Below are 26569 nucleotides of genomic sequence, written 5' to 3'. Positions count from 1 at the left end.
GAAGTTCGTTTGCTTTCAAGTTATTTTTGTGCTTCCATGCACAAAACAGAATTTTCTTTAAAATGTTTACGGAACAATAGTGCATCTTTAATGCAAGTTTGATGGTGCATAACTCGAAACTGATGCCATCCTCAGCTTTCGTTCTAAGTCAATATGCCTTGAACACTCACTAGCTACGATTCAGATTGAAATATGTACCATAAAGCAATTAATTAGTGTTAATTAACAGAATGCTGGTAATTATTAAATTAAGCATTTTAATCTCTCATATAAGTATTAGGCCACCTCATCGAGTTGTTTAGATAAAGGGAAAGGGTTAGAAATGTGTCATCTCCCACAGGCAGTATTTAAAAATTTGGTCCAGCTAAAAAAAAAAAAAGGAAAAACCCTGTATAAGATTTGTATAGTGGCTGATCGGCTATGATGTTGCACTGATTATCATGAGGTCGTGGGATCAAATCCTGGCCGCATTTCTATGAGGATCGAAATGCAAGAACACCTGTGTTCTGTACATTGGGGGCATGTCAAAGGTCCGCTGGTGGTCAAAATGTAATCCGGAGTCCCCCACTATATGGCGTACCTCATAATAAAATTGTGGTTTTGGCATGTAAAAGCGCAGAATTCGGCGGTGAGATTTAGAAATTTTTAGGCGTATGATGGGTTTTGTTGATGCAAGGTATGTAATTGGAAGATTTCTGTTAGAGAAGACTATCGTCCTGCAGTAGAATCAAAATTAAGAGTACGCACATTTTTTTAGGCTGCTGAAGCACCGCATACAATTTGCTTGTTTCAATGCAGCCTGCATACCACACCTTTGGAATTTTTGCTTGTATAATAAGTAAACAATGAAAAAAAGCGTCCATCATTTCTTTACAGTTTTAATGCAGCACAGTTACGTCTTGAATTCACCATTCGAGCTAGGCCAGATTCATTACAGTGACCAGTGGTAACCTTCCATTTGCCTTGAGATGAGTTTAAAAAAGAAAAAAACTTAAGCTTGAGAGCTAGAGTAATTATGATTTTTAATAGAAATTGCTTAAACGGAAGTGCGCCGCTTAAAGGGAAACGCCATCCTAATGGTTGGTTGGTTTTATGTTCATGCAATGCTGAAAAACATCATTTTTGCAACCTCCAGATAAACGGAACTGAGCATCAACGGAAACGAAATGCGATGTTGACTCTGGTCGGTCAACTTCCTGAGCGTTTCTGATGGCAGCACTGAAGTGCCTGCACAATGTTCAATGTTATGTTCATTGTGCTTTTTGATCATATTACTGTGTTTGATAATGCTGGCCAGTTTGATAGTTAACTAAGTCAGTTTGATATACTAGTCAGTTGTCATCAGTAATATGGGTCAGTGGCTAAGTAACTTTCTTTTATTATTCATGTTATGCAATGTCTCCGTGCTATAACAACTTATTTCTTCCATGCAATAAAGTAGTTGCCTCTGTTAAAGATACCGGATCGGCAAGAACTTGTTGATCTCTTGCTGGTCTCTCTTGCTCTTGCCGAATGCACCGCTTAATTTCAAACCTTTAGGATGTGTAAATCTGTGCTGGCCCGCCATTCGACGCTCGGGCAGTACCCTTAATGAATTGGTCAACTGTATGTTCGAAATGAATGCTATCATATTAGACAACCAAGTAAGGGAGCAGGTAAATTTGCTGCGTTTGAAGAAAAAATAAAGATAGGTTCTACCAATTGTAAAAACTGAGCAGTTTGTAGCTCTGTATGAACTCAGCACCAGAAAGAGATATCACCGTTAAGCAGAATTTGTTAGAGCATCTGAAGTGGGCAAAATAAAAAATTGCATTGCTATACAGGAGTTTTGCGATAGTCGTAGCTATTAAATAAATTTCAAGCACAGCACTGCATCAGTTTTTGTCTGCTTTAGGTGTCCAAACAGGTAAATTTTACGAACTTGTGATACTTTATTCACACTACTGAATTAGAGTTGTTTTGATGCTTTAGTTTCTTCTTTAAGTTCCCAAGTTACACCTAGCAATCTTGCAAAAAATATATATATAAGTGGCGATTCGAATGAAAAAATCTGCTTGTACAATAGGTAGATTTTAGTCCTTATATGTCAACGAACCTCAGCGAATTCCACGCAGAATAAATTTCAAGCAAATGATTTCTCCGTTCCCGTTTATTTAGATAGGAGCTTCCGACGTAAAGCACGAGTATTACAATTTAAAGCTTAAGTTTCCCTCGAGGAATGCGAAGTACGTCTTGTCTGTGCTACACAAGTTGGCTACCACGCAAAAAAAGAACGAACGGTATGCAGATCATGCGTGCGTGCTAAGCGCTGTAGAATCAAATTTGGCGCGAAATCTTGCCCGTTGCAGACGTCACCCTCTAGGGGGCGCCAACGAAGCACTGGGTTTAAACATCTGGTCTAACTGGTCAGCGCTGGACTAGTATGGGCTGTTCTTTATTCCATGGGCTGGTTCTGACAGCTGACGGCGCTGAGAGTCGGCAGGCAGTGGAGGCTGTGTATGTTACCCAAGCTACCTTTGGTAGCATGTACAGTACATACATACAGTAACTCCAGTAGGCAGGAACCAGAGCTTGGTGAGGCAATTCATCACTCCGTCTCGAAGGAAACGTCCATCCAGCCACCGCATCCAGCATGTTTTAGAGAAGTCGCGTAATTTTGGTATGCTCCATGTTTTGGATCGGTAGCCGGGGGTGGCGTAGTGCGATTAGTATTCCGTTCGCGAAGCTTGATAGTGAACGTGCGCACAGCGTAGTTAGAGTTACTGTATATGCTACCACAGGTAGCTACCTGCGGTAGCATATACAGTAACTCTAAGCGTAGTGTGCTGCGCACACCACCACTGGTACATTGCTGCGTCCCTTTTTGCAACTGGGACAGCAGGAGGGCAAGAAAGGTTTCTTTTCACGAGTTTCCCGTCGACAAAGAGTTGTGCTCGCGTTGGATGAAAAAAAAAAAAAAAACATTGGCGTGGAGAACCACGTCATCAATGACAAATCAGCGTCTACCGTCATTTGTGGCAAGCACTTTCTTCCCCAAGATTACGAGGGATAGCTCCAACTGCCGCTTGAAGAAACTCCTGCTTGGCGTTGTGCCGACTATATATATATCTTTGAAAATCAGCCACCACCGAGCTCAATACAGCCTCGCGGAGATCGAAAGCAGAAGAAGCGAAAATAAGCGAAGGTAGAACGCGCGGATCCGACCAAAAGCGCTTCAACCACAGCGCAAGCGGTGAACGATCAAAAAGCCGGCTTTCGTCGCTCGTGGAAAAGCTCCGAACGCAGGTCGCTGGAAATGCACTGTTAAACAAATGTACACCCTTTGGGTCGTATCTTGCCACAACGATAATTGTCATCTGTCTTTCTTGTGTTTCCTTTCTGAAAAACGCTGTGCTCGCTACTTTCCTGTCGAGAATGATCTGTCATGCTGATAACGCGCATGCCGTTCATGACTTGGAAGTAACACGCTCGCAACGTTAAAGAAAGGAAATGTGCGCCAGACACATCCTTGTGTGACAGGATACGACCCAAAGGGTGCGCTTTAGCAACAACTAGCGGAGCAAGAAAAGGTGTTCACGACTACATACACCACGCTTCGGTGCGAAGGATTCTCGCTGATGCAGAGAAAAGAAATAACAGAGCTCTCTCGCTGCTTGATAAAAAGCTGCGAGCAGGAGCGACTACGCCGGGTGCGGGCACAATGCAGCCCACCGGCGCCGTGTCGCACCGCTGCCTACATTCGGAAACAGCCCCACAGCCCCGAAACGAGTCCGGCCCCGAGCAGCCGTCAGGTACCACCAGTGGTCGCTAAACGCGCGCCTGTCGCGTTCTGCTGCTCTCGCCCACTGCACGCGCTCGTTTGCACCCGCCCGGAGCAGGCGCTCCTTAGGCCCTTTATCGTGTCCGGAAGCGTGCGCGAGAAAGTGTTGCATCTGTATTGCCTTGCATTCGAGACTTCGAGTTCGGCTATCCCGCCTACGTCTCGATCATGGAGGAGAGTGATCAGCAGCCGCAACTACTCAGCGTCTGCATGGAAGGTGAGGACCGCGCGAGTGTATCGGGTCGGTTCGGGTGGCGCTCAGGACGCCATGTTGGTCGCGTCGCGTGCGACCGGTGTGACCGTGGTACAGTTCCCGTGTGCAAGCGTTGTGCACTGCGCGTGTCATTCGTCCACATCTGCAGATATTTTGGTGCCGATGAAAATACGCCATGTACACTCGACCTGTGCAATGCCTCGTTCTGCAAAGCGCGGGCAAACGAGTCTTTAGATTTGTCCTGTTAGCTGTTAGAACGAAATTTTGATGACGTTCTCACCCGATATGCGGTATTCGATGGAAAGGAATAATCGAACTGCTGACACAACTTAAATGTTCCTTCGAAAACGTTAAAATAATGTGTTGCTGGGAAAGTGTTTTGTGTTTTTGTGTACACAGTATGCTGGGGCGGCATTATCAAGCGATCACTCTCGGATGTACTTATACACTTTCGCAGAACTAGCGCCGGACACGCGTCGGCGTCTACGAGAAGCAGCGTTTCTGGCCCGCTGTCTTGGCACAGTGCAAGAACGCTGAACGCGCAACTGATGGTCCGAGAATACCGCCCCCGTAGAGATTTCATTTTCCGAAGGACAAGCAGATTAGACTATAACCCGTCAAGAAGAGCTAGGCCACACACGTAGTTCACTAGAGACAGCTAGTGAGACGTCCATTGTGTAGTACGAGAACTGTGACCGTTTTAAATAAGTAGCTCACTGCTATGTGTAATGTGTAACAAACGTATTGCAGTCAAATTTTCAATAAAGTACTGTTTCAGTAAAGTTTTGGCAAACATATTTGTGCTGGAGCCGTTAGCTATGAAATTGTGTTTAGAAAAGCAATTTGAATTGACAGCAGGTTACCAAGTGAAATGCAAGTCTAATACAGGAGCCATTCGCGATACAAAACTTCGATTGCAATCAAAAGTGCACCATGTGACCAGTGGCTTAGCCAGAAATTTTGTTCGGATGGGGGGGCCCTCACGTTGCAGCTTGGCCTCCTTGTTGAATTTGTTGAGGAATCAAATACATGAATAATAACTGCAGTGCCATAGCCAAAGATCCTACAAACGAATTTTTGAACGCTACGTATGCACTGTCAAGACAAGTAAAATATGTATTTTTTCATAAAAGAATATACTCGTATGTCCCAAATATTATTGTGCCCGAAATAACTGACATCAATGCTCCCATGTTTTTGTCGATTCAATGAGTAAAGAAAATATCACATGAACTTTAGAACTATATCGCTTTGAAACCAGCAGAGTAGTGCATGACGATGATATGAAAAATGTAAAGGCCGTGAAATGAAGAAGCTGAGGACAAATATTTTAATTAAACATTCTCATTCAAGAACGTTGTAAAAATTTTTGTACATATGCAACGGCCAGGGAAACATCTCGATGACGCTCTCCTTCGTGCCAATGCATTGCGCAGGAGGAGCGATCACGAGTCGTGTATTGTGAGTAATTGCACCGACATTATAGTCGCAACAGAGAGCACGTATAAAGAGCAGGAGTTGTGTTAAAAATACAAGGGCGAGTCAATTAAATGAAAGTGAACCAATGCGGCTGCAGCGGTGGCGTAGAGGTAGAGCATCTGTCTCGCGTGCAAGAGGACCGTGGTTCGAATCCCGGTGCCACGCAATTTTCTACCAAATTAAAAAAAAAAAATCCGAGTGTTCGTAAAAATTGCATAAACAGGCCTGGAGTGCGACCCGATCCCGGTGACCAGAACCGGTAACGCACTCCCTCACCAAAGCAGGATCGGCTGCCCTGGTGCAGTACTTGGCCACAACCTCCTATATATGAATACAACGATCAAACCCCAGCCCTCAATCCCCAGCAGCTACCAAGCAACTGACCACGGCGGCAGTCAAACCTGTGACGCAGCAGAGGGTGCTAAGAATCCCTAGATCCGGACAGGCTGCCATTGGAGTCTGAACCTGGCGACATTTAACGCTAGAACGTTATCTAGTGAGGCGAGTCTAGCAGTGCTAATGGAGGAATTAGAGGGCAGTAAATGGGATATACTAAGGCTCAGTGAGGTTAGGAGGACAAATGAAGCATATACAGTGCTAAAAAGCGGGCACGTCCTGTGCTACCGGGGCTTAACCGAGAGACCAGAACTAGGAGTCTGATTCCTGATTATTAAAAATATAGTTGGCAACATACAGGAATTCTATAGCATTAACGAGACGGTGTCAGGTCTTGTTGTGAAACTTAATAAGAGCTACAAATTGAAGCTCTTACAGATCTACGCCTCTACATCCAGTCATGATGACCAGGAAGTCGAAAGCATCTATGGAGACGTGAAATCGGCGATGGGTAAAGTCAAAACAAAACACACTATGCTGATGGGTGACTTCAATGCCAAGGTAGGCAAGAAGCAGGCTGGAGACAAGTCAGTGAAGGAATATGGCATAGGCACTAGGAATACCAGGCAAAATAGTAGACTTTGCAGAACAGAATAATATGCGGATAATGAATACCTTCTTCCGCAAGCGGGATAGCCGAAAGTGGACGTGGAGGAGCCCGAATGACGAGACTAGAAATGAAATAGACTTTATACTCTGCGCTAACCCTGGCATCATACAAGATGTGGACGTGCTCGGGAAATTGCGCTGCAGTGACCATAATAGGATGGTAAGAACTTGAATTAGCCTGGACTTAAGGAGGGAATGGAAGAAACTGCTACATAAGAAGCCGATCAATGAGTTAGCGGTAAGAGGGAAAATAGAGGAATTCCGGATCAAGCTACCGAACAGGTACTCGGCTTTAACTCAGGAAGAGGACCTTAGTGTTGAAACAGTGAACGACAATCTTATGAGCATCATTAAGGAGTGTGCAATAGTAGAAGTCGGTGGTAACTCCGTTAGACAGGATGCCAGTAAGCTATCGCAGGAGATAAAAGATCTCATCAAGAAACGCCAATGTATGAAAGCCTCTAACCCTACAGCTAGAATAGAACTGGCAGAACTATCGAAGTTAATCAACAAGCGTAAGACTGCTGACATAAGGAATTCATAATGCAAAATAGAAGTGGGGCGTGCAGACAGGACACAAGAGTCCTCTTGTGTCCTGTCTGCACGCCTCACTTCTATTTCGCATTATGAATCCTTACCAACTAGCTCAGCTTTCTGTCGTTCTGACATAAGGAAGTATAATATGGATAGAATTGAACATGCTCTCAGGAATGGAGAGAGCCTAAAAGCAGTCAAAAAGAAACTAGGAATTGGCAAGAATCAGATGTACGCGTTAAGAGACAAAGCCGGCAATACCATCACTAATATGGATGGGATAGTTCAAGTGGCTGAGGAGTTCTATAGAGATTTATACAGTACCAGTGGCACCCACGACGATAATGGAAGAGAGAATAGACTAGAGGAATTTGAAATCCCACAAGTAATGCTGGAAGAAGTAAAGAAAGCCTTGGGAGCTATGCAAAGGTGGAAGGCAGCTGGGGAGGATCAGGTAACAGCAGATTTGTCGAAAGATGGTGGGCAGATTGTTCTAGAAAAACTGGCCACCCTGTATACGCGATGCATCATGACCTGGAGCTCACCGGATTCTTGGAACACCAACATAATCTTAATCCATAAGAAAGGGGACGCCAAAGACTTGAAAAATTATAGACCGATCAGCTTACTGTCCGTTGCCTACAAAGTATTTACTAAGGTAATCGCAAATAGAATCAGGAACAGCTTAGACTTCTGTCAACCAAAGGACCAGGCAGGATTCCGTAAAGGCTACTCAACAATAGACCATATTCACACTATCAATCAGGTGATAGAGAAATGTGCAGAATATAACCAACCCTTATATATATCTTTCATTGATTACGAGAAAGCGTTTGATTCATTCGAAACCTCAGCAGTCATGGAGGCATTATGGAATCAGAGTGTAGACGAGCCATATGTAAAGATACTGAAAGATATCTATAGCGGCTCCGCAGCCACTGTAGTCCTCCATAAAGAAAGCAACAAAATCCCAATAAAGAAACGAGTCAGGCAGGGAGATACAATCTCTCCAATGCTACTCACAGCGTGTTTACAGGAGGTATTCAGAGACCTGGATTGGGAAGAATTGGGGTTAAGAGTTAATGGAAAATACCTTCGTAACTTGCGATTCGCTGATGATATTGCCTTGCTTAGTAACTCAGAGGACCAATTGCAATGCATGCTCACTGATCTGGAGAGGCAAAGCAGAAGGGTGGGTCTAAAAAATTAATCTGCAGAAAACTAAAGTAATGTTTAACTGTCCCAGTAGAGAACAGCAGTTTACGATAGATAACGAGGCACTGGAAGTGGTAAGGGAATGTAGGGCAGGTAGGGACCGCGGATCCGGATCATGAGACTGAAATAATCAGAAGAATAAGAATGGGCTGGGGTGCGTTTGGCAGGCATTCTCAGATCATGAACGGCAGGTTGCCATTATCCCTCAAGAGAAAAGATTATACTAGCTGTGTCTTACCAGTACTCACGTATGGGGCAGAAACCTGGAGGCTTACGAAAAGGGTTCTACTTAAATTGAGGACGATGCAACAAGCTTTTTAAAGAAGAATGACGGGTGTAACGTTAAGGGATAAGAAAAGAGCAGATTGGGTGAGGGAACAAGCGCGAGTTAAGGACATCTTAGTTGAAATCAAGAAAAAGAAATGAGCATGGGCAGGACATGTAATGAGGAGGGAAGATAACCAATGGTCATTAAGGGTTACAGACTGGACTCCAGGGAAGGGAAGCATAGCAGGGGGCGGCAGAAAGTTAGGTTGGCGGATGAGATTAAGAAGTTTGCAGGGACGACATGGCCACAATTAGTACATGACTGGGGTAGTTGGAGAAGTATGGGAGAGGCCTTTGCCCTGCAGTGGGCGTAACAAGGATGATGATGATGATGATGAACCAATGCGAATATATGGCAAACAGGGTACTTTATTTAAAAGTAGTCTCCATGAGCATTGAGACATTTGTCCCGCTGACTAATGTGTCGCGCGATTCCAGTCTCGTAAAGCTCCTTTGGTTGCTGCTTCAAAAAGTCTGTAGCTGACTCTTTCACGTCATCGTCTGATGCGAATCTGGTTCCCTTGAGATGTTTTTCCATTTGCCCCAAATTGTGGAAGCCACAAAGCGACAGGTCTGGGCTGTATGGCAGATGTAGCAGCATTTCCCACTTGAACTTTGCCAGTTTTATGTTAACCACATCAACGACGTGGGAATGGGCATTGTCATGGAGCAAGATGACCCCATTCGTCAATTTTCCATGTCATTTGTTCTTGATTGCGACAGCCAGCTGATCCGGCATTTCACAATATCGGAAAAGATTAATGGTCTCTCCAGATTTAGCAAATTCGGTCAGTAATGGCCCCTGACAATAGAAAAAATAGTTAACTACATTTTTTCGGTGGAAATGACGGCCTTTGCTATCTTTGGGGGTCGTGAATTTGAGTGTTTCCACTGTAAGCATTGCTGGCATGTTTCACGCTCTTAATAGTGGCACCATGATTCGTCTCCGGTGACATTTGCAGACACCCTCATTGCAGTCACCCTCATTGTTATACCAGATCAGGTGAGTCAAGGCAGCGTCGAACCTCTCCGTCATTTGGCGGTGGTTCAATATCTTGGGCATTCATTGTGCATACAAGAGCCGATAACCGAGATGTTCACCAATTATGGCGTGAACCGAACCATGACTGATGTTTATACGCTCTGCCAGTTCACCGATGCTTATCCTCTGTTCTTGTCTAATCAGCTCACCAACCTTTGCAGTTGTGTTGGGGGTAATTGTATGGTGGCTTCGGCCTGGTCTTAGATTGTTTTGGCAACTTTTACGTCCTTCTTTGAACCGTTTGCTCCAGTGTTCCATAGTGGCCAATGAAATTCAATGTTCAATGTACACGGTGCCATACGGCGACTAATTTCTTTTTGGAAAACACCTTCAGCTGTCAAAAACCTCACGACACCACACTGTTCAACTTTTGGAGTGTCCATTATGTCACGCTACTATATATGTTCAACCCAGTGTATGAGAGAATTAAAGAACATTTATCCTCACACCTGCATGTCACTTTTCTAAATGAGAGATGCCTGTGTGCTATGCACATGCATCCCAGATAATGAACCGAACCATTATTGCACGGGGCGAGTTGGCTCACTTTCATTTGACTCGTCCTCGTACATTGGAAATGCGAAGATACAATGGAATATACAAATGTGAAGATACAGTTTGATAAAGGGCAAAAAAGTGTCACTGGAAACAAAGTTCACCGCACATATGCACAAAACCTCGCAACAAAATATTTAAATATATGTATATCTCCAATAAATCTACATATCTAAGAAAAAGCCACTGTATTTGTCAAACAAGGCAAATAAATGTGTTGGACAATCACAGAATCCTAAGGCCCCCCCCCCCCCCCCCCCCTCACTCTTCCTCCACTCCCCTGATGTATCGCGTGCGATGGAAGGAAGTGTGCTTTCTTTCCGATTTTCTCCCTTGCGCACACAAGACCGAGCCACCATTGTTGGCTCACCCATGCCACCCCCTTCCCCCAACGCTTTCACTCGCACATGCGGCGCGCATTCACGATGTTATCACCTTTGGACTTTATACGGAACATGAGGGCAACGGCGACGGCAGGAATGTGCCTGGAGTGTCCATATAATTGCTATCGCAATATAAGAGTGTCCGGCGACTGAAGCATCTCGTGGCCCTTTACTTTCCGCAAAATAAGAAGTAACGGAATCAAAATTTCACCATGCGGCAATTCGCTGCGCCACAACAATGTCTTTTCTTCTTTTGTAGGACCGGAGTACCGAAATTAAAAAAAAAAAAACCGCATACGAAAGCATATTGGCCACAATCCAATGCCTACTTTGGGCAGCTAATGCGGCTACCGAAGGTATATTGAAGAAAACGTGAGATGCTTGGCCCACAGAGAACCATACGGGTACTGCTCGTTGTCCTACACCGGCGAGACAAGACTTTCTGCAGAAATTGTGCTTAAACGAATGCGTTACAATCCGTCGAGTCCCCACAGTGATGGCAGTGAGTGACCATTATTTCTTTTACTCGTCTGCTAGCCATAAAGCGTCCAAAACTCTGCCAGGTGAAAATCCACTCGGCCAGACAAAAATTAACATGCACAGAAGTGTGCCGCGCGGTGGCCGGGCCAACGCGAGAAAGAAGACATGCGCTCTGGCTGGCTCTGGCAGCCTGCGAGTAGCGAGAACAAGAAAATTGATGAGGCTCAATGTGTTCTCGTGAATAAAAGTAAAAGTAGAAAAATAAATAAGAACGTAGTTTCCTTTGCTGGCTTTAGTGTCTTGACATGGATGATTTGGCACAGGTGAAAAATATGTTGATATCCTTTTCTGTGACACACGGCACAAATGAACCACCACAACTGTTCGTCTCATCGGACCTCGCTGCGTGCTTTCTCAACTTGTCTGATGGTGTGTTGACTTGGCTTGTCTCGTTGTATGGTCCCATGTACGACTTCAGAAAAGTTAAGGCACCTTTGGCGGCAAATGTTTATAACAACATTAAACCCACAAAGTTCCAGAATTGGAAATCTAAAGCATGACTTTGGAAATGTCAATGCATCTTTCGCATCAAAAGTTTATGAGAACTTTATACCCATAAAGTTTCTGAATTAAAATCCATGCGTTTGGTAGATTCTGTGGTCTCTGCGTGATGCTGCGACGAGCCCGCTTCCCATCAAAATGCTCTTGAAACTTTGTGCTTGGATGGGGCTGCTTGTGTTATGTGACTCCCGGTGCATGAGCGTTGCTGCGAAATCCAGTCCGAGTTCGCAATGTTTGGGCTGAAATGTCTTTTTGAGTGTGAAAAAGACATTCTAGACAAAGTCCAGAATGATTTCCGCACCGGGGATTGTTTTCGTTGGTGGTGCATGACAACACGAAAAAATTTGTGGGGGGGAGGGGGGGGGTGCTGAAGCCCTATGAGCTCCCACCTGCCTGGCTACGCCCCACATGTGACACTAGTATTACCTAATGCCTGCAAGTCCAGAAGGTAGCACATTCTGCAAAGGTCAGTGCCCTATGCCTGTCGCTGTTAATGTATGTTGGTTTACGTAATTATTGGCAGCAAAAGTAATAAAAAAATTTGATATGTGGCACACTTCAATAAATGTTATTTCACGCTACAGTCATCCAATGCACTGATGGAATGTGCAGTATAAACATTACAACATTCACAATTTTTATTTACAAAAAACTGCAGTCCATTCAAAGACCAAGCAGGGCATTGTTTGGTGAGGTACCCCACTGAATGCCACATTATGCATTGTGCGAGTTAGATGTAAAACTTGTCAGCCGCATCTCTTACAGAATGTGGCCCTGTGGAGATGGTGCATGTGGTACTTGTCTGCAGTCACATGCAAAACTTCAATCCTTGATGATGCAACAAAACTACATGTTTTCATGTGTTAGTGGTGTGATCGTGCTTGCTCAGCGTTTGCATATTGCACTAGAGAAAGATTGCAGCGCACGTTTACATAATAAGCAGAATAATAATGGAATGGTTGGAAAGGGATCAAGATTGTTTAATACTTTAGGGCTTATGTGTTGGCCTTTATTACAAAACTTCACTGATGTGGTCCAGATATCTAAAAATTTTGAAGTTGCTACCCTAGATAATGTAATTTTGCCAGCTTGTTGAATTGCCTTTCTTTTAAATGGAACAAATTGTGCCGTTAAGATTTATGTGTGCTCCATGCGTGTTAAGAGCAGGCTGAAATTTTGCTATGCTTAACCTTGCGTTTGAGCTCGAATAACTGCTGACTGAAGATATTTGTTTTGAAAGTAAGCAAGTTATGAGGCTACTTGATGTTAATTATGGCGTGCTTTTGATTTGTATTGAACAACATTATGATCCACTCAAGCCACTCTGTAGTGGTGAGGTAGAATAATAGACCATGTGCAAAATGTTTCTGAACATGTGCACAAAAGGTATTTTCCAACTAAAAACACTTCTGACCACAGGCTCTGCAAGCATAGAGTTTCCTACAACAATTACTAGGGGAAACCTTGGCACTGCGATTGTTCAGCCACCATGGGAACGATGTTTAGTACATGGATTTGTTTGATCTTCATGCTTGTAGCTTGAGACGTTCTTGTGGCTTTGTTTATTACTCTTTATTGCCTTCGTTGTCCCAAGTTTCAAAGCAGTATATACTTGTATAAATGCAGACGACCCCATGAACATGCACAATCACTACTAATTGCAGTGGTTCAGCCTGTTGAGGTGGCCAATTTAAAAATGTGCCAAGCATCTCGGTGTGTTCGCTTCTCCACGAGAAATTTACAAGGTGTTCTTTGCCCCTTGTCGATGCGTGCATCCATGGCATAAGGGCTTTAATATTGGGCTTCTGAACTGGACGTCCTGTGTTCAAATCCTGTTCTCGGACAGTTTTGATGGTGTTTGTTTCATTATTTCTAACACAGTACCTTGTTTAAAATGAGTTTGAAGCCAGAAGGACAAGGTTTAGGCAGCTCCATGTACAAAACCGTCACTCCCATGCTGGGTGAACTTGTAGCTCCCGCAGACACAGGCTCCAGAGTTCCCTCTTGTAGTTATTCTATGAAACTCTATGCCTGCAAAGGCTTGACAGTGGTAAAGGCTATTGAATGGCAAGAATATGTTCCTTCTCCATGGTCAGGTGTTGGGAAACTGACATGACATTTTCGGTGTAATTCTTGGAAAGCCTTTCTTGTGCTTCGTCATTGGGTTAAAGTTAAATGAGGGACTAGACAAGTGCAAGCACTGCCCTTGTCTTGTTTTTTTAACCCTTTGAGACGCTGTCTACACAATTGTGCACAGCAGGAGAGTGCATCAATATCAAAAGCACTGATTATCGAAAGTAATGGTATTTAAAATGTGTTTCATACATCTTGAAACATTTATTATTGGAACTGTGCTGTAATTTTGAATAACGTGCAGAATATTTTAGCAAAATGAGTGGGAAGGTAGACGGCTGGGTGTTTTTACTCTGTGTCAGGATGTTGTATGTAGCGGGTTCACTTCTTTCGTTGTTTTTTACAATATCATGCACCAGGCATAATTTTCAAGTGGCTGGATAAGTGCTTTTCAAGCTTTCCAAAACACGAAATAGTACATGTTCTCATATTTTGTGTTCCTGTAGTGAGTTTTCGCATGGAGTCGAAATTTTGTAAACGTGACAAAATTCACTAAACAATTGAAAATTCTAAATATTTTCTGCAGCTGTACACTTTCTACGATTCTGAAAATGCAAGAGATAGGGTGAAAGCAACTTTTCAATCAACGGGATAAAGTGGCATCTGAAAGGGTTAATGAATTACCAACTAGCCCAAACTGCCATTTTCCCTGGGGTTTGTGGGAGAAACTTGCATGTAGAGAAATGTAGTCTGTAGTCAAGAGGTTTTTTTGGTCGGAAAACTGCCTTGCATGGATGGCTGGCTTAGATTGTTACGAATATTTTTTTGATCAATATGTGCATTGCAAAAAGTCTGCAGCCCATCCAGTTTGTAAAAAGACTGGGTATTGATAGTCTTCCCCAATCATCATCAGCAGAAGTCATGTAACTGCAGCAAGTGAACATGCTCACATGACACTGTAAACACACCAGCTGCCGATCGGTGTCACCTAGCACACACACTGTTGCTAATGCTTGGCTTTCCAGCCATGCGGCTAGGCACAGGGTCCCCTATTCTGGTTTGAGAGCTCTTCACTACAAATTTTGCAAATGATTGACTGATGTTAGGCACCAGTTTAGACATGTTCCTTGTATTGGAGGCTGTGCCCATTCTGCCATACAAAAGGCACCTCGTATTGTTGTGTCATATTTTGTGACATAGTATCACAACTGCACATCCACTTTCAGCTGTTCTGTGCAAGAGGGTACTGCGACGTCTTCTCACTTGATGTTCATTGTACACTGCACTCACAGTGTGAAGGCTAAAGGCCTTCAAATCCTGAAAAGTGTTTTAGTGCATGAAAGATGAAAATAAAGAGAGAAGACAGGACAAGGTGCTCTCCACAACTGATGCAAGATACAAGCAAACCAACCAGCCCTGTTGTCCATTCTGATGAAGAACTGAAGAATTTCACCTTTCAGCTCTGTTTCCACAGCACAACATCAGGATGCTGTGTTGAGGAAACTGGGTTGAAAACCAACCAATGGATATATAAACTTCCTCTTTATGGAACATGGTCATAACGGCACATTTTGAGGACAGGATACAGAAAGAATGCACACAGGACAGTCGCCGTGTCCTGTGTGCATTCTGTGCGCATTCTTTCTGTGTCCTATCCTCAAAACGTGCAGTTATAACCCTGTTCCATCAAGCCAGCAACCAACTAGCCCATCTAAGTCTGTTAATTCCTCTTTATATTGAGTGACAGCTTCTGCTCAACGAGATGGCTGCCATGGCATGCCAACTCATGGATAGGTTGGCAAGGAATGCATCATTTTAGAATTTGCTCTGGTCTGCTGATTGACTGTGGTACAATCGCCGCCTTTCCGGGGTGGTCACTCAACCATAGCAGCTAAGCAGATGGCGGGTAGCTTCCTTTGGAGCTTTTTGTTAATTTTGGGTCAATGAAAATTTTGCTTTCGATGAGGTTAAATTTAGTTGCTCAGTTGCTTATAAACACCAGCTTTCTTTCACGACGTGCATTTGAGCTTGTAATAGTAACTCAGTGGCTATAGATTTGCACTCCCGAGCTCGAGGCTGCTAGTTCAGTCCTGGTTGCAGCTGCCACATTCCAATGGAGGCGGGATGGAAAAATGCTTGTGCGCTGGGATTCGAGTGCATGTGAAATAATCCCATGCATGCCTCATAATCAGATCATGATTTTGGGATGTAAAACCCAACAGCTTAATTTTTTAAGCTTTTTTTACCATGGTGCTTTAATTGGTACTTTGCTTAATGAGCAATCCGAAATGACGTGCAGATCATTATATACACATGAGCAATGTGCCACAGAAAGTCTATGGATTGAGGCCATTTGCCTTAGCTGGTTCTTAATGTTGATCTTGAGCAGTTTGCATTCGCTGGGCATGGTTTGTGGCAAATTTGTGGGAGAAGTGCGAGACAAAGCGATGAAGTGGTAGTGAAAACTATTGTGACAGTCTTGGTAGCACTGATGTGTGATGAAATTTCGTCTGGTCAGGAAAAATCGTGGTGAAAACTAAAGCAGATGCCAACCAAGGTAAAAAAGATGATTTAAAGGTGACGTTTCAGTCCGCACGTGGAAGCCTTGTTCACAATGAAGGGGCTTCTACGTTGTGAACAAGGCTCCCACGTGGGGGCGAAAACACACTTTTTAAATAATTTTTCACCTTGATTAGTATCTGTTTTGTTTTCTGCCACCTTCAGTAACCCTTTTACAGCAAAGCTATTAAGGGGATTTCCACAAAAGTTTCTATGTGGGGGCAGCATGCGACGCTATGTTTGGTACTGAATGTCAGTGAGAGAATGGCCACCAATGTGTCGGAGCCCCAAAGTGGATGATTAGGGCATCAGTAAGAATGCACAGCCAGACGCTGGCGTCGGTAGCACAGACACAGTGTACAGGAACGTGTGTCGTATATTGGCAGTGTGTGTTCAGATAAGGAGAGTCGAAGGGGCATCCTGACTATTTTTTTTATTGTAAAGAAATTTTTATATGACATAACAACATCCCTCAATACAGCATAACCAGCCTTATTTTTTTCTAGCAGACACCTTTGTTTCATCAAGAAAAAATCTTTGCCAAGACAAGGCAGGAACTGCAGCTTATGCACTTGCCTGATTTACTGGCTTTGAGAGTACAAAAAAATTTATTTCATGTTTTCTATGCTTTCACACTTTTTATACATTATATACAGAACTTTGTTGATGAAAAAAGAAAGTAAATACCAGAGCCTAAAACAGAAAAAGAAGAAAATGTCCAACTTGGCTTTTGAACAGGAGGCTATAAAGTGGGACTTCTTTTTGGCAATGTTTTAATCTGCCTTGCAACTCCAAGTTTATTCCAGGATTTTTCTGTTTTAACATTGGGGGAAAATTGAGCAAAATCGTCATACATAACGAAGGAATTGTAAAGAACAACAATCTCCAATTTGTTTGAATTTTCCGAGAAATTTTGAATTTTCTCTTGTTATCAGTTCTCTCCTATATCATCATCATCATCATCATCATAATTTATTCCCTTAAGGGCCCCATGTGGGGTATTACATAAGGGGGGGGGGGGGCAAAGCAGTAATACAAACGCAAGAGCATGCTGTATTATTTTTAATTCCTGCACAATGTGCTGAGTGAGACTTCAATGACCGCGCCACTTCCTTTGCTCTCACAGCATTGCCTGCTAAGTATAGAACAGAGTATAGCTGCTTGTGATGTCATAAGGTATGGACAGAAATTACTCAAGGCTGGGTAATATAGTTTCTAGAGAAGCAATGATTTCATTGCATTCTGAAGGAACCAAAGGACTGACTCAACCTGTGGAGTTTTGAAACTTGTTATCAACAAACACAGCCCAAGCATGCAAAACTACTTTGGAATCTGCAATGTCAAACTAATATATCGGCACTGTTGTTTGGCCACAAGATTCAAAAAGAGAAGCTTTGCCTCTTTTTTCTTTACAAACAGCCATCCTTTTGCCTCCAAATAAATGAATCTGGAAGAAACATTTCACCAAGGTAAACTCTTGGATGTTAGTGTCCCTTTAAAACAAGGTGCGCAAGTGGGCTAGTCTATTTTTTATGACCAGTAACAGAACGTGTTGGCTTGGCAGTCAAGTGGATGGCACAAGCATTGGCGTGTCATCCTCCTGTCAACAAGTCTTTCACTAGAGTAGGCACCTTCCATGTGGTTGTGGGGACAATGCCGCATGATTTAGTGCAACATTACTGCTGGGAGAAAGATCTTTGTCCCATGTTTATCCCGTGCATTTAGGGGAGAATGACTGTCTCTCTGAATCATGAAAACAATGTTTAGTACAGTTGAAAGCCAGTAAATGATTGTGCGTGGCACTAGACCATTGTAATCACTTTTGTTTGTCTTTGTCAGCTCAAGCACACAAATTGTCTTTCACTGGGTTCACCTGACATGAGGGCCGCACACACCTCTGGACCAGAGGGCGATTAAACATGCAATATTTGACATCTGTAAAAAGAAGCTGGTCTTCCCTTCTTTTGCACCATATGTATTCCTTGTTGTGTTGCTGGGCTGTCTGTCTGCTTGGTGCCCAGTTGTTCCTGCATACAGCTAATCAGTTGGTATCTTTGTAAGTGTGTGCCTTTTGTGCTGCGGAGCTTTTGTTTGTTTGACATCATTGTTTTATGTCAGTGAACCAGCAAAGCTAAGGGTTGTATTCACTGTTCCCATCATCCCAGGCGAGCAGGAGATGGTGATCCATGTGGAGAGGGCAGGAAGCTTGGAGGGCAGCACACTGGTTCCCGTGCAGGTGATCCCTGACGTGATGCCGGCTCCTCCCCGTAATGGTGGTGAGTAACAGCTCATTCTGCCATTGTGAAGGCAGAGTGAGTTGCCCTGCGTGGTGTTTTTTCTGCTTGTGTTTCTAGAGGCTGGCCTGCTACCACAGTCACTTGACCTCCGCAGGGATCGTGTCCATTATCGTGGACAGCTTTGTACATACAGCAGTGGACAAATTATAATGTGGTATTGTGCACTTTGAGCGTTCTGAGCTAAACTAACATGTGTTAACCTTGAGCCTCCTGAAGATTTACCACAACATTATTTGTGCATTATTTCCTACCCATTGAACACATGACTTAAAGGGGCCCTGAACCACTTTTTATCAAAGTTGAGAGATGCATTTGAAGTTAACTTAGACTCTTTCAGAACTACTGTGCCACAAAACGTTTTTCAACGTGTTCAGCAGGGCGGAGTTATTGGCAATCAAACATACCATTCGCGGTGCTTCTGCTCCTTCAATGACTTGCACTGTGAAGGCTGTGGCAGGGCAAGGTGTCCCACAACGCTCCACCTAGTGAACGTTACTGTGGCGCGCAGTTCAAGTTTGATTTTAGATGTTTACGTAGATGCCACTGTTTCCAATTTCGGCACATAACGACCCTCCAAGTGTGATTGTCCTTGGTGATCCGCAATGCGCTCAGCCAGTGGACTCATCGTGACAACCCATGGCAGCCGCAGTATCTGTGATACGTAGCAGACCGCAGCTATATGCAACTGTAGCATTTGCTTTGTGCACAGCAGGGCTCGAGTGTCCACTCGCGCTGATACACTCCTCTTTGGCTGTGCTACGTGGTGGACTGGCTTTGTCCTGCACCAGCTTGACCGACGAATAGTAGCCACATCCAACTTGCGCATTTGAAGTTCTATGAATTAGTTAGAAAGGAATAAGCTTCAGCAATGTCATCAATGTCAAGCTTCAACAATGTCATCAGCAACCTTTGGTTTGCTGATGACATTGTTTTATTCAGCAACAATGCAGATGAGTTACAACAAATGATTGAGGACCTTAACAGAGAGAGAGTGTAAGAATGGGGTTGGAAAATTAATATGCAGAAGACAAAGGTAATGACAAATAGCCGGGCAAAGGAACAAGAGTTCAGGATCACTAGTCGCCCTCTAGAGTCTGTGAACGCGTACGTTTACCTAGGTCACTTAATCACACGGAACCCTGATCATGAGAAGGAAATTCACAGAAGAATAAAAATGGGTTGGATCACATATGGCAGACATTGCCAGCTCCTGACTGGAAGCTTACCATTATCATTGAAAAGGAAAGTGTACAATCAGTGCATTTTACCAGTGCTGACCTATGGGGCAGAGACTTGGGGACTGATAAAGAAGCTTGAGAACAAGTTAAGGACAACGCAAATAGTGATGGAATGAAGATTTCTAGGCATTACGTTAAGAAACAGAAAGAGAGCAGTTTGGATCAGAGAGCAAACGGGTATAGAGGATATCCTAATTGACATCAAGAGGAAAAAATGGAGCTGGGCAGGTCATGTAATGCGCAGGTTAGATAACCGGTAGACCATTAGGATAACAGAATGGGTACCAAGAGAAGGGAAACGCAATCGAGGACAACAGAAGACGAGGTGGAGCGATGAAATTGGGAAATTCGCGGGCACTAGTTGGAATCAGTTGGCGCAGGACAGGAGTAATAGGAGAATCGCAGGGAGAGGCCTTTGTCCTGCAGTGGACATAAAACAGGATGATGATGATGATGATGATGATGATGATGATGATGAATTAGTTTGCCAAGGCATCTAGCCAGGAGCAGCCAGGAGTGAGCATGGGCTGGTAAGCGTGCATGTGGTCTGACCTCAAGTTTAGCATGGTTAGAGGTGTTACGACTTTGCACCGCTGCACCACTATTACAACTTTGTGGTCCCGTAGCGCTCGTCACCCGTTTCGTGACAGAGCGTTGGTAGCGGAGACTCTGAGCCAGGCGTCGATGAGAATAACAAAAGGGACTTTATACACTATATACAGGTCATTATACAGGACATGAACGGGTCGGCACTGGGGCCGAGATCTCACAGCAAACGCGACTGTTCCCGCACGGCGACGTCCGGCGAAAACGCGTGACACATCTCACCCCAGTCGAGAGCGGCACTGGCTCCCGGTGGGTCGGCGGATCCGGGCTGGTGGTAATGGCACAACAGCATCCCCGCCCTCAGATAAGGCGCCGGGAAGACGAGCTGCCTCCACGTGGCTCGGATGCCAGGCACGCACGTTCGTCAGGCTCGTCCAAGTTCACGTCCAGTGTCGGGACGCCAGGTAACTTCACGTGCCCAGGTCCGACTCGCCAGGACAGGAGCTCTGCTCACCGCGTTGTCGCCAAGGCACCTCGACCAGCTCCGCTCAGGTCGTTCCTAAGCCCTTGCTTCTCGCCACTGGTCCCGGTTGGTCGTTCTGCAGCTTGCAAAACCGACCGGTAAAAGGCAACACCTAACACGAACAAGTGCCCTCTGTCTCCCGTCAAACACCAGACAAGGCCATAATCCAAATCAACCTAACTAAATTGCTATCCCCCCCTTTTGCTCCAGCTGCAACAAGGAGGCAGGTGTACGATCTGTTACACAAGGCTCAAACAACCCGTTTTCAAATTAACAACACACCAAAATATCAGAAACAATTAATAATCGGCAATAATAACGACAAATAGAATGGTCCCCTTGAAATCACTTGGACCGAAAACACACTACTGAGGAAGCAAATGAGGTCATTCATTTTTCCCAGCGATATTTTCGCGGAATCCGAAGCTGCTTATATTTGTGACCCTGCTTATCCGTGTAGCGGTGGTACAACAAGCCAGATTCCTTGCCAAATGAAACCCTCTTTTTTTTCACTCCCCTTTTGATGCTCTTTCTCAGATCGGCTAGTGAACAGTCTTCCTGTTGCTCATGAATCAGAGTTTCTCTTTCAACTGCCGCCTGATCCTGCCAGCTGGCAGAAACCGGAGCGAGTGTGGAGCCCGCGTCGCCTAATTGCGGCGTCGTGTCTATATCGCGGCTAGCACTGCACGCGTCACTCCCACTCACTTCCAGGACCCGCTCGCCTAGGCCAGCCTCCGAGCTCTGCCTCTCCTGCGACTGCTCGCCACTCAAGTTACCTTGATCAGTCCGTGTGCCGCATCACCTTTCTCTCACCGACGCAAAGTCAAGTTCCCTCGACAGCGGGCGCGCTTTGGATCGCGTGAGCGCCATGTACGCCATGTCGGCAAAGAATGATTTGCCCTGATCCTTCAGCAGCTGCTCCGAGTTATTTGAGAAGAGGTAGGAAAAGTGCTCCGGGAGGGCGGCTGACACAGCGGCTTCGGTGTTAAGTTTCCCAAACTCTCCTTCAATGATAACCGTTGCGATCGGTAAACAGACACCCCTCTCCTCGGCCACTTGCTGTATCCTAGCACACTCTCCCGTAAAATCACTCGAGGAGACGAAAAACGGGTGAACAACATCCATAGTTGTTGCAGAGTCCCGAAGTGCACGGCACTTCTTACCGTTTACCTTAATTTCCTACACATAGGGCTCCAATAGACGTATGTTTTTGTGAGTTTCCTGTATTGTTGCAAAAGCAATTCTCTCTGGGCAGCTTGCAGCGATGTGCCCTTGCTTTTTGCAATTGTAGCAGGTTAACGGTTTCCATTTTTCAAAAGAACGCGTCGTATCGTTTCGCTGTTTCGAACCATCGTCATCATTCTGAGATGCATTCTGTCCTTCCCTTACAGTTTCTTTGGGAAGGTACTCGTCTTCCCGAAACTCGCGACGCGTGATTTGCTTCCGTTCGTAGGGCTTCCCGGAAAACCCATCTCTCCTATCAGCTTTTTCTACGCGCACTGCCTTGCTGTGCAAGCTGCGGCGGGTGTAATACTCTTCCGCTAACTCTGCTGCCTTGCTTAGCTTAACCTCCTTTAGCCTATCTTGCAGCCAGAGCCTGACATCCTCATCAATGCAACGGTAGAACTGCTCCAACGCAATGCATTCGACGATTTTGTCGCGGTCTTCGTAAACCTCTTCGCCCTTCAGCCATTCCACCAGGTCGGCTTTTAGACGAAATGCGAAGTTAACATTAGACTCCTTGCCCTTTTTTGCATACCGGAACCTCTGCCGGAAAGCTTCGGGCGACAATTTGTACTTCCGCAGTAGCGCTTCCTTCACATCACCGTAGCTCTCAAACGCCTCTTTTGATAAGCAAGTTATTACGTCTGATGCCTCCCCAGGAAGCAAGGCTAACAGATTCTGTGCCCAGAGGGATCACTCAATGCTATTCCGTTCGCACACGTGCTCAAATTTCACTAGGTATTTGGCCATATCCTCTCTGACGACAAAGGGTGGAAGTTGATCGCGTATTCTTGGAGCGTTAGAAGTGAGACTAGGCGCCGGCGAGTTATTTCGGGTCTCCAACTCTTTCATTTTAAGCTCGTGCTCGCGACGTTCCCTCTCTCTCCTTTCCTCCTTTTCCTCCTCGCGACGTTCCTTTTCTCTCCTCTCCTCCCTTTCCTCCTCGCGACGTTCCTTTTCTTTCCTTTCCTGCTCGCAACGTTCCTTCTCCCTCTTTTCCTCCTCGCGACGTTCTTTTTCTGCCTGCCGCTCCCGACGTTCATTGATATCCGCCCAGGCCTCAGCGGCTTCCTCAGCCGTTACGTCCCCAGTCCTCATGACCTCAAGGATCGCATTCTTTCTTTTGGTTGAGCCCAACTCAATGCCCAACTCCTCACAAATTTGGAGAAGTTCCTTGACCTTGTACTTCTCCATCGTTCACACTGTCCTCCTGCTGTTTACCCTTTTTGAATATACCTGCCGTACGCTACTATAATGCTACTAGTAAGACAAATGCAAGTATTTCACACACTGCCCTGTTTACCCCCTCAGCATCCCCTGGTTTTCAAAACACTCTTACTAGGCTTGAAACACACAAGGCTATCACAATGCAACACCAAATCCTTCCCTAAGCTACTATAACCTGTGTCAGAGAAAGTCTGGTGTTTGAGGTAATCCCGTAGCTGCCATCCACAGTTATGACTTTGCATCGCTGCACCACTATTACGACTTTGTGGTCCCATAGCGCTCGTCACCCGTTTCGTGACAGAGCGTTGGTAGCGAAGACTCCGAGCCAGGCGTCGATGAGAATAACAAAAGGGACTTTATACACTATATACAGGTCATTATACAGGACATGAACGGGTCGGCACTGGGGCCGAGATCTCACAGCAAACGCGACTGTTCCCGCACGGCGACGTCCGGCGAAAACGCGTGACACATCTCACCCCAGTCGAGAGCGGCACTGGCTCCCGGTGGGTCGGCGGATCCGGGCTGGTGGTAATGGCACAACAGAGGCTAGTTGTGTGCAAAACGAGTAAAAATGAGCAAGACTCGAAGGCTATGACACGATAATCAGGGTGGTCAACGTTTAATTCTTATGCAGGTGGCCGTAGCCGAGCATGAGCAGACAACAGTCAGCTTCTTCCCGAAGCATGGAATTATTATCAAAATTCTAAAGCACATTTTTGCTTACCTTAGCCTGTTTATTGAATTGTGTCAATATACACAGTAACAGTAGGAAGAAGCGCACTGATCCAAACACCCTTCTTGATTGATGTCAGCTATTGGCCAATAGCAGCTGCCTATGGGAATATGCAGTATTACGAATTAAAGCATCCAGAAAATAGTGAGTAGGAGGCTTCTGTTGAAAAGAGAGCCTTTTAGAGAAAGGTGACTTCGCATTTCGCTTGCGAGATCCATGTGCCACGCACGACTGTTTTTTCACCAAGCCCAAAGAGGTGGTTTGGGGCTTTGTATCTAAATGCATTAAAGGAAACTGTTCTATATATCAACTAGTATATTTGAAACTGTGTGCGCTAGTGAGAGAAGGTTTAATGGAAACTGGAGTGATTAGTTGAGCAATATGCTTAGACTGCCAGTGCAGCTTTAATATGTGATATGGGATCGAAGAAAGAAGAAATGAAATGTACACATGCACTCACTCACAAGCTTATGTTGTAACTTATAATTTTGGGCAGCAGTGAACATAATGGAATGAACAAAGTTTGTTTAGAAGTTTGTTTAGAAAAGTTCATCCTAGATAAACGAGATGGTGCTTTCAATGGTGTGCTGCACATGGCTTCAGCCACAGCGCACGAATAAGAAACCATTATCACTTCTACCTTGCTTCTGTGCTGTCAGAAACGCAACTTCCTTTTTGCTAACATACTGTGCACCAATCGCACTGCAAATAGTGGAGCGGTGGATAGAAGATGTGTGCAGTAGTTGGCTGCAAAAATAGTGACTAGCGTATTAAGGAATGGAGTGAATTTGTGTGACCAATTTCACGGACCACTGCTACAAAAGGAGAGCCTGTGTTGCTGGCCCTTCATGATGCATGACTTTCCTGGAGGTTAAAAAATCACTGCCCAAGCACTCCGTACTGATGTTTAACCAGCAAAGCTTAAATGAGCGGTCCCAGTATTTATCACTGGGTTAATCCCAACAGTTCATTGAACAACGGCTTGGTAGGCTGCTGGATCCTCGGTACGCAGTTGCTGCTTGTGCTCGGCTGCATGAGCCTGTTCTTGTGTCCAGGCTGCAGCATCGGCACGACGTAGACAAGCTCGTTCCCGGTTCTGCTCGTGGCATTGCTGATTGAAAGCTGCCTGCTTCTCGGGAGTATTTATGACGTTTGGCTTACCCATTTCGGAGCCGGAGAGAAACTGCTGTGCGTGCGCTCGGCTGCGACGCGGAGCAACGACATCACTACTGGCGCAGCCAATTGCGCGACTCTCTCTCTCTTTTTTTCCCGCATGCGCACGGGGTTGCGCCGGTGGAGTTTTCAGCGTACAGGCAACTGATGGACGGACGAACAGACAAATCGGCTAGCCATGTACAGCTTCGCTGTAAAAGCTTCACTCATCTGCCAGCGTTGCATAGTTAACCTCTAAAGACAGGACTTCAACCCCGGAAAGTCAGCAAGAGTGTGGATCACTTGTTAAACAAAGATAAAGGGAGTAGTGCAGCTTCCTGTCAAAGTAACTTTCACCCACATTGTCTATATACATCTGCACCAACTGGCACGAAACTTATGCCTATTCTATCATTCGTATTCTATCAAGAATAAATGAATGAGCATACACTTGAATATATGTGCACAATATAGGTATACACGATAAATGATGGACTACACCAACAGCGCACGAATAGTGGAAGCTGAATGTTTTGTGATGGTCCACAAGAGTAAACATGTTACTAGCTATAATACATCTTTGCTACAGGATATTACAACGTACAGAACAGCTATGTTTCAAGCCTTGTCTGCAGCAAGAACAAATTTATCGGAACTGAGCACACCTGCAAGCGATTAGGCAGAAAATTTAATCAGATAGTAACTGCACCGAGGAACCTGAGTTGGAAACGTGGCAAGCCACTGCTTTAACATGTTTTCCAAATAAAGAATGAAGGTCAAAACACACTAATCCTGATTAAACTCATAATGAAAGGTTGGAAAGCCTGCAATACACACTTATCCCCGGTTTTGGAACAAGCTCTACATACGCTGCTTGTGCCGTTTAGACATCTCTTAATCAGCTCCAAAAGCACTTTTACATGTTCTCTGAAGCTGTGGCCAGAGCTTTGTGTTGTCCACCCAGTCACCGTTTCCGATATCTCCTGAAGCAGGTTCGCTAAGCCGCACCAGCGTGATACACATCAATTGTAAACACGGAGGCACTGACGCAAGCAATGGACACATCACCACATAATCAAACATGGCAGCACCCATGGGATCGCTGCAAAAAGGGTCAATACAGCAGTGGGAATAGGCAAGGTGTCTTTCATCCTTGTCCTCTTGGCAACAGCAATGCAGCTCTTTTTGACAATATTGGAAAGACCCTAACTGATGACCTACAAAAATAAGCAATGACCTTTTCACAGAAAATCAGAGTGTACATATATCTTGTAATAATGAAACGAGACAGAGTACCGTTCCCTCCTAGTGCTGTGTTTACCCGTGGAGTTGTGTTATCCAGCAGGGGAACTTATGCTTCAGGTGTTGTTACCCACCGT

General features: G+C 44.9%; 1 protein-coding gene across 2 annotated transcripts in view; it reads left to right on the top strand.

Moving 5' to 3' along the window:
* Positions 1-2435: 2435 nt before the first annotated feature.
* LOC135919147 (trichohyalin-like) overlaps positions 2436-26569 on the top strand; it is a 41237-nt gene continuing 17103 nt past the window's right edge. The window contains exons 1-2 of one of the 2 annotated variants that reach the window (XM_065452871.2): positions 2436-2659; positions 18413-18523. In XM_065452871.2, coding sequence (XP_065308943.1) covers positions 18424-18523 — 100 coding nt within the window. In that variant the 5' untranslated portion in view covers positions 2436-2659; positions 18413-18423. Of the gene's footprint in view, positions 2660-3829; positions 4038-18412; positions 18524-26569 lie in introns of those variants that run through there. The other variant, XM_065452870.2, reaches the window with a different exon arrangement.

Source organism: Dermacentor albipictus, chromosome 3, assembly GCF_038994185.2.
Source record: "Dermacentor albipictus isolate Rhodes 1998 colony chromosome 3, USDA_Dalb.pri_finalv2, whole genome shotgun sequence".
Classification (NCBI taxonomy): domain Eukaryota; kingdom Metazoa; phylum Arthropoda; class Arachnida; order Ixodida; family Ixodidae; genus Dermacentor; species Dermacentor albipictus.
The sequence above is the reverse complement of the archived record's forward strand: the minus strand, read 5'-3'. Positions and strand labels throughout refer to the sequence as shown.